General features: G+C 43.9%; 1 protein-coding gene across 1 annotated transcript in view; it reads right to left on the bottom strand.

The window, feature by feature from the left end:
- The window catches only part of HECA (hdc homolog, cell cycle regulator), a 45,152-nt gene extending 30,101 nt beyond the window's left edge, over positions 1 to 15,051 (bottom strand). The window contains exon 1 of the mRNA XM_061428143.1: positions 14,498 to 15,051. Within this exon, the coding sequence (XP_061284127.1) occupies positions 14,498 to 14,768 (271 nt within the window). The 5' untranslated portion in view covers positions 14,769 to 15,051. The remainder of the gene's footprint in view (positions 1 to 14,497) is intronic.
- Between the last annotated feature and the right edge of the window lie 794 nt (positions 15,052 to 15,845).

Raw genomic sequence — 15,845 nt, 5'->3', positions numbered from 1 at the left:
AAAACTAAATAGAAAGCTACAGACTTCTATTTTACCCATTTTAAAATTTCCATTCTGGCTCAAAAACCCTGATACCAGTAAGAAATCTGTGTCAATAATGACTTTAAAGTAGAAAACTCACAGTTTTGTTATCTACCGGAGATCATGTCAAGACCTAAAAGGACAAAGACCCCAAATACGTCTGCTTTAGGCTGAATATCAGGATGAAGATAATGGCTTCCTAATTTTCCCTGAAAGCTTCTTAAAAATACCAAAATTTCACACAATACAAAATAAGACAATCCCTTGGTTCAGATTCTACAAACACGTCCTAAGCCCACAAGAGGATCCTTTACTGCTCTGCCCAAGGTCATTCAGCTAGCAAGGTCTTCCATATCCACTCATACTCCACAGAGATCAATAAAGAGCACAGAGCCAGCTTATAAGGAGAGGCAGTGACCAATAACTATGTGTAACAAGATTTAGTAAGCAGTTCTAGAATTTGAAATAGTGTCTCATTAAAAATTATCAAACAACTTACTATGATCTGGTTACACAAGTTTATTCAGAGTGGCCAATGCCCACATCAATCCAGAATTATTTAAAAACTAGGTCTAAAGAAAGTCAAGTTAAAGAAACAAGTGCTTAAACCCAATTACAATATAAAGATTTCCTGACCCCAATCTTTACACTCCTTAAAAACAAAGAAAGAGAGTGAGGTAAATCTACTCGAGCTAACAGAAGTGCTAATCTGGAAAAAAAAAAAAAAGGCTTACTTGTCAACGAGAATAAAGCAACTTTTCTTGGAAAGAACATAAAGATTTGGCATGGTATCAGTAGACACTATGGAATGGGGCAGCAGAAAGAGCACTGGCGCTGAGAAGCAGAATCTCAACCTGATTTGCCTGAACCCTGCTTGGGTCAACATGCCAACAATCCCCAAGAAGATTTTCAGGCTACTATTGTCATTAAATCAATAAATCCCCAGCACAACATGGCTAAATTCATTTCCCTACTGTATCCACACTCCAAGCTAAATCAAATCCTTACACTCCTTTGTTTCCCATATTCCTTTCCTATCCTGCTGAACTCCCTGAAAGATGCACTCTCAGTTCCCTTGCCTTCCCTTCAAAATAAACCTGGGAAAAAGCATTATAGCATTCCCTTCCACCCCCGCAGTCACTCTGCTGTGAGCTAGGGAGAGAAGACAAAGCTTTAGCCTGGGGGCCACACAACTTGGCCTATTTCTGAAATGCTGCGTCAGCAACCAACAAGCAAGTTATAGAAGCTGTGGTGACAAGGAGAGACTTGTCAAAGCAGAGGGTGTGTCTAAGCCTTACACATACCTCAGTGAAAAGGAAAACTAGACTCAAAAGTAAATCTTGTCTATGTCCAAACTCAGTAGTTCACCACATACACATACTCAATAAAGCTGCTATAATATGACTTATTTTCAGAAGAATATGCCATAAAATTTCCTACTGCAAAGGAAGCTCAAAGTTTTTACCCCACTGATATATTAAACCAAAGATGTCATTATATTAACAACTAAACAATCCTTCCTTTCCCAGTTACTAACTTTTGTGGAATAGAAAATATAATTTTATAGTATGATTATTTTCAAAGGCTCAACACTATTCATTTCTAAACTAGAGGAGAAATATACCATTTATAAAAGAGCAAAAACGTGTAGAAATTTTTTTGTCATAAAAGAATTTTTCCAGTTAAATACAACTTTATTAAAATATATAAACATATACAAATGTATATATGATCGAATCAGTATTTCCAAATCTGTCAAGAGAAAAAATTTCAAATTAATTCTTCAAAAACTTTTCCAAGTCATCTTTAGATCACATACCTCATGGAACATTAAAAAATAAATTATGAGGAAAACTGATACAAAGTCAAAAATTTCAAATCTGAATATCTCAAAGAGAAGGCTTGTTTTAATCAACCAAATCCCATATTTGGCAAAACTAATACAATTATGTAAAGTTTAAAGATAAAATTAAAAAAAAAAAACGCATCCATACATTTATATAAACACACAGACACTGATACATACCAAGTGTCATATGCCTGTAGAAGTCATCTTGTTAAAATCCATAATACAATTTGGCACATTCACAATTCTTTAATCTTATTTAAGATGTAAAATCTTAAAGGGAGGTAAGGAAACAACCCAAAGTGTTATGACCTGCAGAATGAAATGGCAACCCACTCCAGTAATCTTGCCTGGAGAATCCCATGGACAGAGGAGCCTGGCAGGCTGTAGTCCATAGGGTCGCACAGAGTCGGACACGACTGACTGAAGCAACTTAGCACGCATGCACGCAGTGTTATGAAAGTATCCCAAATGCTTTTACAACACAAACTCCTACTCCACAGAAACCCAGAGGCTGGTAAAGAGCAGGGAGCACAAAGGCCTGAAGTGAGCGGACACAAACTAAAGAAGGCATGATTACAGACACAGGCGCAACAGTGCGAATCATGCAGTACAACAGGCCAAAAGCAAGGCTCTCTGATCAAATGGTTAAAACCACAGCACAGTTTGTGGTTATAATGAAATCTGGAGACAGATGATTCACAGATCACAACGAAACAATCCACAAGTCAGCTCCACTCAGGCTGGGTGAAAGCACCCGCCCCATGGCTTCAGCCTCCACAGGCCTTCCCCTCAGTGGGTCAGAAACCCTAGAGGAGTCCACTCAAGGAGGGCGCTCAGTGAGACCAGCAGGTAAACACTGCAGATTCCTTGGGAAAACCCACACAGCAAGAGCTAGCAGACCTGAACCTGCAGAGAAATGAAAGGCTCTCCCAAGGAAGTAGAATCAGCATTTTGGAAGAGCAACATGTACTGCAAGCTGTGGGGCAAAGCCCAGGTTGGCCCCAGGTTCTTCCAACAAATCAGAGCATGCATTCAGCACTAGGGGAAGCAGACACACAACCACATGACAAACAGAAAACCAAAACACCAACTACAAAACACCCAAAACCCCGAAGCATGACACAACCATGGGCTTTTTCAAACAGCAATACAGTTTTTTGCAAGGAGTTAGTCATACACAATATCGTCTTATCCTGCTTTCCACAGATAAGAATAGTTGGCCTCAGAAAGCTCCATCAGCCTTGCAAAATGGAAAACCTCAAGCTAGGACCTAGGTCTCTCAAATCTCACACTCTTCAAAAAAGCAGTAAGTTTGGGAATCTCCTGCAAGTCACAGACATTTGAGAAACACAGGGCAGACTGGATCAGCGTGATGAACAGGGCACAAATAAACTCTTGGTCCAGGTGAGTTCTGTGCTCTCACTTTCTTAACACAGAAATGTAATTTCAATGCAAGTGCCAGAATGAAAAAAGTGAGAACTTTCCTATAATTCAGCATTTAAGTTTATGATCACAGGAAATTTACAGGGAACTTAGCCATAAGCGGCCTCAGTTTGTAGCAGAGGTGATAAGTAAATAGTAAGCTTTTATCTACAAGTTTCAAAGTCCTTGGAACTGGCTGGAATAAAAACTGCAGGGGACTTTAAGAATGTGCAGGAAACAACAGGTGTTGAGCATGGTAGCTCAGCTTCCATGGACAGGAGTGGTCAGGGAGGAGGTGAAGGAGGGTGACAGGAACTATAACCAATTCTGTGAAACAAAGCCTTGCAAATTAAATACAAACAGAACCTCAGGAACCTCACAAACAGAAGGAAACAGAACCTCACAAACCTAACAGTGTTACTATGCACTGACACCCAAATGAATTCAGTCACTACCCTGACGCCAGGCCCGAACTGCTTTTCCTACAAGTAATTTTACAGACAACCTTTCCCACTCTCTCTTGTCTTTCTCTTGAGTTTCTATCTCTTTGTGGATTTTCTGGGATCGTTCAGTTCAGTTCAGTTTAGTCGCTCAGTCATGTCCGACTCTTTGCGACCCCATGAATCGCAGCACGCCAGGCCTCTCTGTCCATCACCAACTCCCGGAGTTCAACCAGACTCATGTCCATGGAGTCGATGATGCCATCCAGCCATCTCATCCTCTGTCGTCCCCTTTTCCTCCTGCCCCCAATCCCTCCCAGCATCAGAGTCTCTTCTGGGATCGTACAAATCTATAACATTTCTAACCAGCCAGGATGCTTCAAATAAGGTAAGAAGATAAACAATAAGCCAGGAGAAATGTGTGTCAAAAAGTATCCTGAATATACAAAGACCTTGTGCTGATCAATGCCCATTAGTTAAATGGACAAAAAACACAAACAGGAAAAAACACAAATGAACAGTATACACATAAAAAGACATTCACTCAGCTGGCAATTCAACAAATGGAAATGAACATTACAATGGGATGTGATTTTTCACCTATCTGATTGGCATAGGTGAAAGTGGTTATCAAACTCCCAGTGGAGGAGTGTGGCAAATGGAGCACTCCATGCAGCGCCAGAGTTAGTGGAAAGAGGGAAACCCTTTCTGGACAGCAGTTTGGCAACATACATCAAAGCCTTGAAAATCACATGCCTGGTGACCAGTGATCTCACTTCTAGAACTTCAGCCTAAAGAAGATAATCGCATCCTCGCTATGAACTGTGATCCATTAAGAACTGGAAGTGTCCATACAGATGTCCTGTTTCCGCCATCCCAAGACCAGGAAGTCCTTCTATCATGAGCAGGATCAAATTAACATGAGTGTACAACGTGTAAGCTAAGTGCTTCCTTGGTCAAGTGTTTTCTTGTTTCACAAATTTAATTTCAGTTCAGGTACCAGAAAGATAAGCATGAGGTCTTTTAAAAGTAATTTAAATGGCCCTATTGCCTTCTTGGGATTCCCTGGTGGCTCAGCGGTAAAGAATCTGCCTGCAATGCAGGAGGCCCGAGTTCGATCCCTGGATCAGCAAGATCCCCTGGAGATGAGAATGGCTACCCACTCCAGTATTTTTGCCTAGGAAACCCCATAGACAGAGGAGCCTAGCAGGCTAGAGTCCATGGGGTCTAAAAGAGTTGAACACAACTTAGTGACTAAACAACAATAACAATGATTGTTTCCTCTAATGTTTTTATACTAAATTTAAGCCCTCTACTTAAAAATTTGTTCATTATTCATACACAGGTTTGCATATCAGTCAAAACAGACCCAGTATCATGTAAGATCTGACTGCAACATCAGGGTCCAGCACATCTCTCCAACACCAGTGTGCCTTTTCTGCAAAAAGAGAGGGAGGCCATTTCTGGAGCTTAGTGTCCCTGTCCTCCAATGCAGACTGCAGATGGCAGGGGGTCCCACCTGGCTCCCAGGCAGAGCTCCATAAGGGAGTGATCACTGTTCCTGTTGCCGGCAATAACTGCTCCTGCTTTCTATGGGTTCCAGGGGTTCTACAGCCCCAACATAACTACCATCCAGGCATTTTACCTAATTTGCTACTGAACCACAACACATCATCAGCATTTGTAAAACTAAATGCCCAATACATATCATTATAGGATTAACAATACTCCAACTTGTAAGCACTGCCCAGTAAGAACAGATCTGAGGAGGTGAAGTGGAAGAATTCTCCAAGTTGCTCTGCGTATCAGAGATGCTCGTTTCTGCCTCCACCACAGAAAAACGCTTCCTCTTTTCCAGTGCCAGGGACTCTCGTGGCCTCTGGCAGCACTGCGTCTGTTCGTAACATCCTAGGTTCAGCCTCTCAGATTACAGACTGCACCTGCTGCCAATCAAAAAACAGCCAGACCCTGATTCCCTCCATTGCCCATTCCCTCCATTTCTGTCCAGGCACTGAGGTCTGTCAGGCATTACAAGTAATGTGTCACTTTAATAAATTCTACAGTTCAACTAAATATTATATTGATGTAATTGTCACATTCAGGAGTGCTCATTTAGAAACCTAAAATAGTCTGTGATTTAGTTTCAATACTAGTGTCAAAAGACTCCTGAGATGCTTTTATGATTTGAAGGGACATGATCTAAGGTATCAAACTTATACTAACCCCTGGGAGAAACATCCATTTGAAATTTGACGAGTATATCTTCTTTACTTATAGGAGCAAGTTGATATCTTCCTAACTTTTGCCTAATTTACCCTCTCAGTTTATAAAGGCATATGCCTTAAGGCCATCTATTTCTAATAAATTTCCAATAAAATGAAAAACAGAAATCCAGAATTATAGCACTATCTTTTGTAACTGCTATTATGGGGGTGATACTGAACTTCAACAAGTTTTGAAGGGGTTCAGAATCTGCCACTCTGGCCTAAAAATTTTTTTAAGCTGAAGGCATTTGAGTTCCTGAAATCTCTGCCTAAAAACAGAGTCTCTCAAAAGAACTCAATTGTCATAAATCCCCTTTCAAAAGCAACCTGAGAAGACTGACTTTTACCATCAGAAATAAGTTTCCACACCACACCTAAACACACACTATCACAAAATGATCATCACCCATGTATTCTTTTAGGGCCCACTGAGCTCTTCAAAAATTCATTTTTTTTCCTACAGGCACCCTTTCTCCCTCTCCCCTACTCTTACTAAGAAGCCACTTGCTTTCCTAGAAGAACCCTTCTCCCCTCCCCATCTCTTATTAAGATAGTATATAAGCCACAAAGTGTAACCACCCCTTTGAGTCACAGTTTTGTCTGTGAGTAAATCTGTCTTTTCTCTTGCTACTCTGTCAGTTTAATTTGCAAGTCCCAAAATCATGAACCTAAGAGGGGAGAAGAAAAGTTTTTCCTCCTTGACAATTTGAATCAGTGAAGCCTCAATATACTGCACTTTGTGTACGTATGAGAACCACGCAAACGTTCTTACTATTCTAAACAGTGATATGATTAACATTTAACACTTCCTTTTTAAGTTCTTCACTTTTCTTTAAACTTCCTCTTAATATCTTTCTTGTTTCTAACTTTTAGAATGCTTTCAAGTACTATCCTCCTAAGTATAATTTAGCAGAAATAATTTGTTTTTCTATCCACTTCGGATAAATCAGAACATACAATTAAGAATTAGAAATGCTACTTATTTTTTGCCAGTTTACAAAAACCTCTCAAGTACAATTGAGCTAAAGCATCCTGTTGATTAAATAAAGCAAGCTACTATTTCACCAACCACTGAGAAATGGAAGCTTTCTGAAACACACAGACTTAAAAACACAGTCACTTTGTATAAAATAATGACATCTCCCTCACCAGACTTTATTGTTTTAAAACTGATTCGATGAGGATAAAAAATAAAATGACAAATATAATTAGTCCAACCTAGCACAGAGATAAGACACTTTCTATCAAGATGTGAAAAATAAACCATAGCGACAACCCCTCCATCCAGAGGAAGCCCTTCGGCTCATATGGTGCCCAGCCCTCCCTTGGCGTCAGGTTCTCTGAAGTTCACCTCAATTAGCTGACCTCCCATGGCTGACAGAGCATCAGGGTGCTGGTGCCCACAATTAAGAGACTTCTCCTTGGGGCTGTCACACTTTCATCTTGCTGTACAGAAAAGCAGTGTGTGCTGTGTGCCCACTACTTTACTAAAAAATCACAATCAACGGTCAGTGGCAGGCTGGACCACCAAACCATGATTAGCTGTAATAAAAGAAAGACTGCCGAAAGATACCCATGATGTTAAAATAAACAACTTTACAAGCTTGCCAATTGATGATCATTCCCCTTTGCAGGCTCAACCAATCATGTCTTTGCTTATAAACCTCAGGGACGGTTCTGTACTGGTGACAAAGCACCCAGACTTGACTGTCTGGACCCATTTCCTTTCCACCACCGAGCCTCACACCAGCCATGAACTACTACAGCAGCAACCAGAACTCAAAGATCTTGCCCACCTCCTCCAGCCACCCCCAAAACATCCTTCCTCTGTTTTCAGAGCTAACTGCTTCTTTTCTTGCAAGACTCAGCTCAAAGGTCCCCCTCTTGCAGGAAACAAATCCTTTCTTGTACTGGGCACCTATGATCGTTACCCCTGACATGTACATGTCTCTCTCCCAGTTTCCATGAGCCATGCAGATTCTGATGTCTCCATGTATAATTCAATGTTACACTTCCAGTCATAGAAGACAGTGGGCACAAAATAAATGTTTAGTAAATGCATGAGTGCGCAGATGAACAAAATAGTGAATGAGCAAACAAACAAACACAGGAGCTAATGAATGAACTTTCAAGCTGCTTCCTGGAGAGAGCAAAGGATCTTTAATTAATAATATTAAGCCCCAGATGATCCCCAAAGAACACCCGGAGCGCCTCACCTCCTCTGAATTACTCTTTACTTCTATGTGCTCAGTTCATTTGCCCATGTCCTCAGACACGAGCCCCAACTTTAATCCAATACGTGACCACCTCACAAGTTCCTGCTCCTTATTCCACAGCTGCCTTTGTGTAGTACATGCAATAACCTACTCTCATTCATTTCCGTAAGGACTCCCAACTAAGCCATACGCCCCCAGGGCCTGATTCTTTTGTCCCTGTAATCCCAGAGCCTAACACAGTGCCCTGACACAGCGCCTAGCAGGCGCTCAATACATACTAGATGGATAACTGAATGAATGAAGAAAGGAAGAGGAAACCATTTTCACAGTTTGCTTTTTACTTTTTTCTTTTGGCTAAATCCTCTGATTTTTCCAGGTAAACTATGGAAAAAGAGAGATGATGAGGGAAGAATAGAAAATCATGTATAGTCAAATCAATGCCTGAATAAAATTATCTGTATGATACCACAGTCTTTTTCTACATTAAGAAATCAGCTTATTGTCTCTCATTGTCTGTTCTCAACAGAATAATTTAACAAGTTTTGTAACTGGATAAGGCTGAACAAATCACAGAACTTTTGACATTGTTAATAGTGTTCATATCTGCCCAGCCCTATGCCAAGATCTTTCACATATACCATTTTTCTTAATCTGCAAAAACACTCCAAAGGGTTGTGTTCAGAAAATGAAGGCTGAGAGAGGTTAGGTCACTTTGCCCTTAAGTTGTGGCACCTTGGGTTACACACAAGTCTGTTCAAACACCACGTTTTGACTAAAACTTACAAAAAATTCTAGGGCTTATTTTTTAAGATTAGAATAACAGTGCAGCAAGAATTTCAAAAGCTTATGCTTGTATCCTCACTAACGATCATGCATGCACATTCAATCTTGAGTCGTGTCTGACTCTTTGTGATCCCATGGACCAGTTAGTAAGATACCATTTACCATTATTAGGTATTTTGTTGAATCCTTGTTGATCTGATGGCTAACAAGATCACTAAAGAGCACAGGAGAAATAAATGCAGCCTTGGAAAATACCCCCAAGTATGGCAGCATCTGCTCCAGGCTCTGAATCTAAACAGGGCCTCCCTACTGCTGATAAGTTTAGAGAGTACCAGCAATTCTCCAGCACACCTTTCAAACAGTACGAACCAGAAACTGAAGAGGCCGTGGGGAAAGGGCACTCTGACCACAATGAAGTTAAAATGGTACAACCTTTCCATAGGGCAATCTCCAGGCATGTATTAAAAGTCATAACAAAGTGTATATTCTTGGACATAGCAAGTCTACAGGTAATAGTTTATCTTAAAGAAGTAACTGAATAATGCTTGCTGCTGTTACTGCTAAGTCGCTTCAGTCGTGTCCGACTCTGTGCGACCCCATAGACAGCAGCCCACCAGGCTCCTCCGTCCCTGGGATTCTCCAGGCAAGAATACTGGAGCGGGTTGCCATTTCCTTCTCCAATGCATGAAAGTGAAAAGTCAAAGCTGCTGCTGCTAAGTCGTTTCAGTCATGTCCGACTCTGTGCGACCCCATAGATGGCAGCCCACTAGGCTCCTCCATCCCTGGGATTCTCCAGGCAAGAATACTGGAGTGGGTTGCCATTTCCTTCTCCAATGCATGAAAGTGAAAGGTCAAAGCGAAGTCGCTCAGTCATGTCTGACTCTCAGCGACCTCATGGACTGCAGCCTTCCAGGGTCCTCCATCCATGGGATTTTCCAGGCAAGAGTACTGGAGTGGGGTGCCATTGTCTTCTCCAATAATGCTTAGAGATATACAAATAAGAACTTAAAGATCAAAAAAGAGGAGAATGATCAGTTTATCCAAGATATAGACACACAATGGTATATTATATGCAATCATTAAAAACAGTGATGTACCTGTACTTACTACTCTGCTGAAATGTCCACAGAAGCCCTACAGCTAACAGTTGTCACCCCCCTCCCAGATCATTCCCTCTTCCTGGGGGTACCCCATGTCCAGTGACCAACCAATGTGTATGTGGGGTTGAGAGGGGGTAGTTAAGACCCCACTCACATGCCTCAAGGTACTCAGGAGGGCCAGCAGAGCTCCAGAGCTCCAGAGCCCCCTCTGCATCACAGCTCAGCTCCTCCCTCTGCTCAGTCTTGCTTCCCTCACTCCCTGACCATTAATGATGCAAAGAGCACATCCAGTAAACATCTAGCAGGTAAATCTTTGTCTCAAAGACTATTTCCAGAATCTAACATGAATGGCTAACCCTTAGTAGGCTCGTATCATGCAAGTCAGCCACTATATATATATATATAAATATATATATACACACATACACACACACACACACACACACACATATATATATATTATATTATATATTGTTGTTGTTCAGTTGCCAAGTCACGTCTGACTCTTTGGGACCCTATGGACTTCAGCACGTCAGGTTCCTCTGTCCTCCACTATCTCCTGGAGTTTGATCAAATTCATGTCCATTGAGTCAGTGATGCTACCTAACCAACTCATCCTCTGTCACCCTCTTCTCCTCCTGCCTTCATCTTTCCCAGCATCAGGGTCTTTTCCAATGAGTTGGCTCTTTGTATCAGGTCACCAAAGTATTGGAGCTTAAACATCAGCTTAATATTATGTATAATGTTATATTATACATAATATTATATTATGTTATATTATACATAACATTATAATAAATGCAAGATCAATCACTGAGTAAACTAACCCAATCTACTACAAAGAATAATGAATGAATGGTTGAATGAATGAAGGCAAACTCAGCAGCCCAGAGGTTCTGGCGGCAGTCAGGAATGAATGGAATGGTGAACCATGGTCATCCCTAAAACAGAAATTTATAAAAAGGATTTGAGATCCAGGCCCATTAAAAAGTAGATACTATGACCAAGGGGTCATATATTTTTAGGCCTCAAGCAAAAACCAGCGGCCTTATAGAACCAGAATTCCAGAGTGAAACTATACATGGGTATAATCTACTGCATGATTACTAGATCCTAAAAATAATCACTGCAAATCTTGTCCATCTACAATCAAAATGTTGCAATATGTGCAGACAGATGTTTACTATGTAGAATGAGGACAGCGCTTCATCTTTTACTCCAATGCCCACAAAAACTTCATAAACCAGTATCTGAAAATGTACTAATTAATTTCTTCTTAGGGGTACAAAGTCCTTACAATTAATATTCAACTTAACCAAGAAGCCTAACTTCAAGTAGTTTAACTTCAACTATAACCCAGCCATGGCTTCCTCAAGGTTTCCCTAACCACCAAATCTTTTTTTATAGAATCAGTAGTTATAAATAACTACTGACTAATAGTGAAAAACTAAGAACAATATTACCCTGCCCTGGTGTCCACGCTGCCCAGGAAGCACAAGACATAAAACCATTCTATGAACTCCAAACAAATACAAATAAATACTATTAACTTTAGATGAAGTCATAAAGTTTGAATGCTTACAGAGGTAGATCACAACTGACTTGAACTGTTAGAGCAAATCATTTAAAAGTTTAATAATGTAAATGTACTACACTCTTGAAATAACTGAATTGTAATATTCATGATTATGAAATTTAATGTCACAGCTAAATAAAAAATTGACTTAGAAATACTATGAGTTCAATTAATGTCATCCTGAAATTTAAAGAAAAGTGGGTTTTATCAGTTGATTGAGAGGCTGCACGTATCAGTTGCCCCTTCCTTTAAAAATTCACCAATGCCACTTCTCCCACGTCCACATTAAAAAACACATCTTTAAATGGTAAAAAAAAAAAAAAAGAACAAAAAAGCATTTATAATTTCCTTATTTATCAATTTTGCACACAGAAGACCTCAGCACCCATGTGTAATTATCATCAACTGCAGTGAGAGATTCTTCACAATAAGGTGGATCATTCACTGAGATTTCACACCATGTCAGAATCAAGAATTCTACATCATAAAATTCAACTCACTGGGGACTCCTTGGTGGTTCAGTGGCTAGGACTCCACCCGTGCTCCCAGTGCAGGGAGCCCAGATTCAACCCTGGCCAGGGAACTGGATCCCACATGCTGCAACTAAAGATCCTGCATGCCCAACTGAGACACAAAGCAGCCAAAGAAATAAATGAACAAATGTTAAAAACAAAAAAATTGCAACTCACTGCTCTAACGTAAGTTTGTACCTTCTCTAAGTGTGATTATTGCGATATTTGGCCCATTTCTTCTTTTCCCCCATTCATGTAATAAAACAAGCTCCAAATCACAAATACATACCTTCACACAGATATACACAGAACTGCTTAATATACCTGAGATTGCCACTTCAGTGGAAAGCAGTAACAGGGGCACCATAACCACAGCCTAAGGAAAACATTCCCTCACACCACCTTTACCAGGTCTTATCTTTTGAAGAAAGAATAAAAGTAACAGTCAACCTGAAACTTTCAAGCAGATGGCTCCCAACCATCCCCAGAAATGCAAGCTCCGGTGAGGACCAGGAGGTCCTTTCTTGACTGCCACCTGTCCTTTAATACTTAACACAGTACTTGTAACATGGTAAATGCTAAGTATCTTTTGAATGTCATTCACTGATAACTTACTTTCCTTGACAAACTTGACTAAGCTTGTTACAAATGTAACCAGCCTCTAAAACAACAAGTACTGGGGACTGGGTAGAGAAAGGACACTCTGAGCCTCATGATAACTTCCTGAGGGAGCCAATACAATCAGTGTAATTCTTTTTTCTCAATTTCTCAGGGTAGGAAATTGAAGCTCAGAACAGCTGTTCTTCCCAAGATGACAAAACTGAATGGCTGAGCAAGGAGTCTCTTCTTTCTCCTCTGCCACATCAATACCAAGATGAAGTTTAGAACAAAAAAAAAGGGGGGGCGGGGGAGGTCCATTAAAGTGACTCAGAAGGTAAAGAATCTGCCTGCAAGGCAGAGACCCAGGTTTGATCCCTGGGTCAGGAAGATCCCTGGAGAAGGGACCGGCAACCCACTCAGTATTCTTGCCTGGAGAATTTCACAGAGGAGCCTGGCAGGCTACAGTCCATGGGGTGGCAAAGAGTCAGACAGCTGAGCGACTACATGCTCCTTCACGAAAAAAAAAAAAAAAGAACACGCCAAAGACGGTCTGGCGAAATTTTGACTTTTCAAACATTCACAAATGGGATGTTTGTTCCTGGGGGGAGGGGGGGACGGGGAAAACCTTCCTATTTCAAAATTGCGGAGATATAGCCAACGGGGCCTAAGGTTCTAATAGGCTAATCTTCAGCGTTCCTCTAAGTGTAGTTCACCTGTTTAGAAAGTAAGCGATCTATCTAAAGAAGGGCTTTGGAAACTGAAACCTACAAGTTAAGAGTCAGATATTAGGAACCCAATCTCTCTTCATTAAAATATACCTATATTCCCTGCCCTGAAAACCTGCTTGACCAGAGGAATTCAAAGAACTGCCCAAGTTCGAAGAAGTGTTTGCCCAGCACGCTATAAGACTGTCTCTCTGCAGTGACAACGGCAATCCTGTGGCATCTTCACTATTCCTTAAATGCTCCCTCAAAAGGTGCATTCAGATTATTAAGCTTCCTCCTAAAATGTGAAGTAGAATTAAATAATGATTTTTTTTTTAACTCCAGGCTGAGAACGGAAGTCAAGTTCAGATTCTCTTCCTTCCTCATGCGAGCAAAATTAAAGAGCACACCCCCGCCCCCTCAACCCAGCGACACACACACACACACACACCCTACAGTAAAACTGTCTCGGGGCCTCTTCACCTGTGGCAATCAACACAGCAAGCCCCGGTCGACCGGGATTTGAGGCTCCCCTTCACTCAGGGGAGGGGAAGGCGGGTGGGTGAGGGGAGCAGGGAAGAAGGAACTGGTGCCTAAGTTTTCAATCGGACCATTCTTCTCAACTTGAGCAGCTCTTTCTTTCCTTCCTTCCTTCCTCCCCCCTGGTCTAGGGCACACACTCGGCTTTGCTAGCGCGGGCACAACGGGCAGGGCCCAAGGAGAGCGCCGCCCCGACCGGGGACCCGAAAGCCCCTCGGAGTTTGGGGCGCAGGCTGCCCGAGGCGCGTGACCGGAGAGCCGCGCGGACACCGAGCCGGGGCCGCTGATCGATCGCCGCCAACGTGCGTGGGGACCGGGAAGGGGCAGCCGCGGCGGGGCGGAGGGGCGGGGTGAGCACTTCCTGACTCTCGCATTGTCCACGCATCGCCCGCGCCACCCTGGGCCCCGCCGCCGCCGCGCCGTCCCCGTCGGTGAGGAAGTTGGCGCTCGCCCGACTGGACCCGACTTACCGTTCTTGGCGTCGCCCGCGGCTGCAGCCCCCGCGGCGGCCGCGGCGTTGGCGGCGCCCGGCCCCGCGCCTCCCGCGCCCGCCGCGCCCCCGGTGCCGGGTGCGCCCGCCACCGCCGCTCCGCAGCCGGCCGCCGCCGCCAGGGCCCCCCCGGCCGCCGCGCCCGCCGCGCCCGCCACTGCCAGGGCCCCGGCTCCATTTTCCTGCTCGTCCCCGCTGCTGTTGGCGCGCTTGTTTTTGCGGCCGCCTTTACTGTTTTTGGGGTTGGGCATCTCGCGAGCGTCCAGGTGCCCCGCGTCGGTGAAGGCGGCTCCCAGCGGCGCGACGCCGGGTTCTGGAGGCCGAGAACGGAGGGCGCGGGCCGGCGGCTCCGCTGGCGCCCGTCTAGCCGCGCGGCCCGCGCCGCGCCATCCCGGCTGCCGCGCCCTCCCCGGCTTCCTGAAGCCGGCGCGCGGTCACCCGAGGCTCGCAGCCGCGCGGGCGCCGCGGTCTCGGGGCGCGAGCAAGACGCTCTCCAGCCGGAGGGAAAAGGCGGGTCTCGGGCTTGTTTTGATTCGGCTTCGCTGACACGCTCTGGCCCCGCCCCCTCCCGTGACGACACTGGGGATTCGGCCTGGCCGCACCCACCAGGTGACCTCATGGTGGCCTGGCCCGCCCGCGTGACGTCACGCCCCGCGCTGAGCCGGCAGCCTTGGAGTGACGTCATCGGGGCGCCCGCACTCCGGGTCTCCGGCTGCACCTGGGCGCCTGCGGACCTACCTTCCTGAAATGGCCCTAAACGCCAATCCAGTGGCATCTGGAGTTAGTCGGAGGCCTTCTGACCTTCATGTAATTAAGGCTTAGAACAATATGATCGGGAGAAAAGTGTGTGTGTGTGTGGGGGGGGGGGGGGGGGGGCGTTGACCAGAACAGAATAGGAAAACAGAGGGTTTCTAATTAATCATACGTCAAAAGGCTCTGCCATTCAGAAACCATTGTAGATTTACTAATTAAAGAAATCGAGTCAAGTTCCTAGACAATGAGAAAGGACAGAAGGGTCCGTGAATGGAAGGCCGTCACAGTCTAGTGGTGAAACCGCTGGTTCAAACCAACCCACCATCCAGGGATGATACTAAACGTCTCCAGGGACGGAGAAGCAGGCTCTTGCTGGAGGGGAAACCCAATCCCCGTGGACTGAGTCGTCCTGAAAGATCGGCGGCCACTGTTGTGAGCAGGTGGAGAGTGGAGGGTGACACCAGTGATAAGGCAATGACTTGAGGGGCAGGGAACCCCAGAAACAGTTTCACGCGGTCTCTTTTTCTGCAACTCTTTTTCGGCTTTTTTTGAAGACCAGCTCCTTCCCACCCTTC

The sequence above is a fragment of the Bos javanicus genome, chromosome 9 (assembly GCF_032452875.1).
Source record: "Bos javanicus breed banteng chromosome 9, ARS-OSU_banteng_1.0, whole genome shotgun sequence".
In the NCBI taxonomy this organism is placed as follows: Eukaryota; Metazoa; Chordata; class Mammalia; order Artiodactyla; family Bovidae; genus Bos; species Bos javanicus.
The sequence above is the reverse complement of the archived record's forward strand: the minus strand, read 5'-3'. Positions and strand labels throughout refer to the sequence as shown.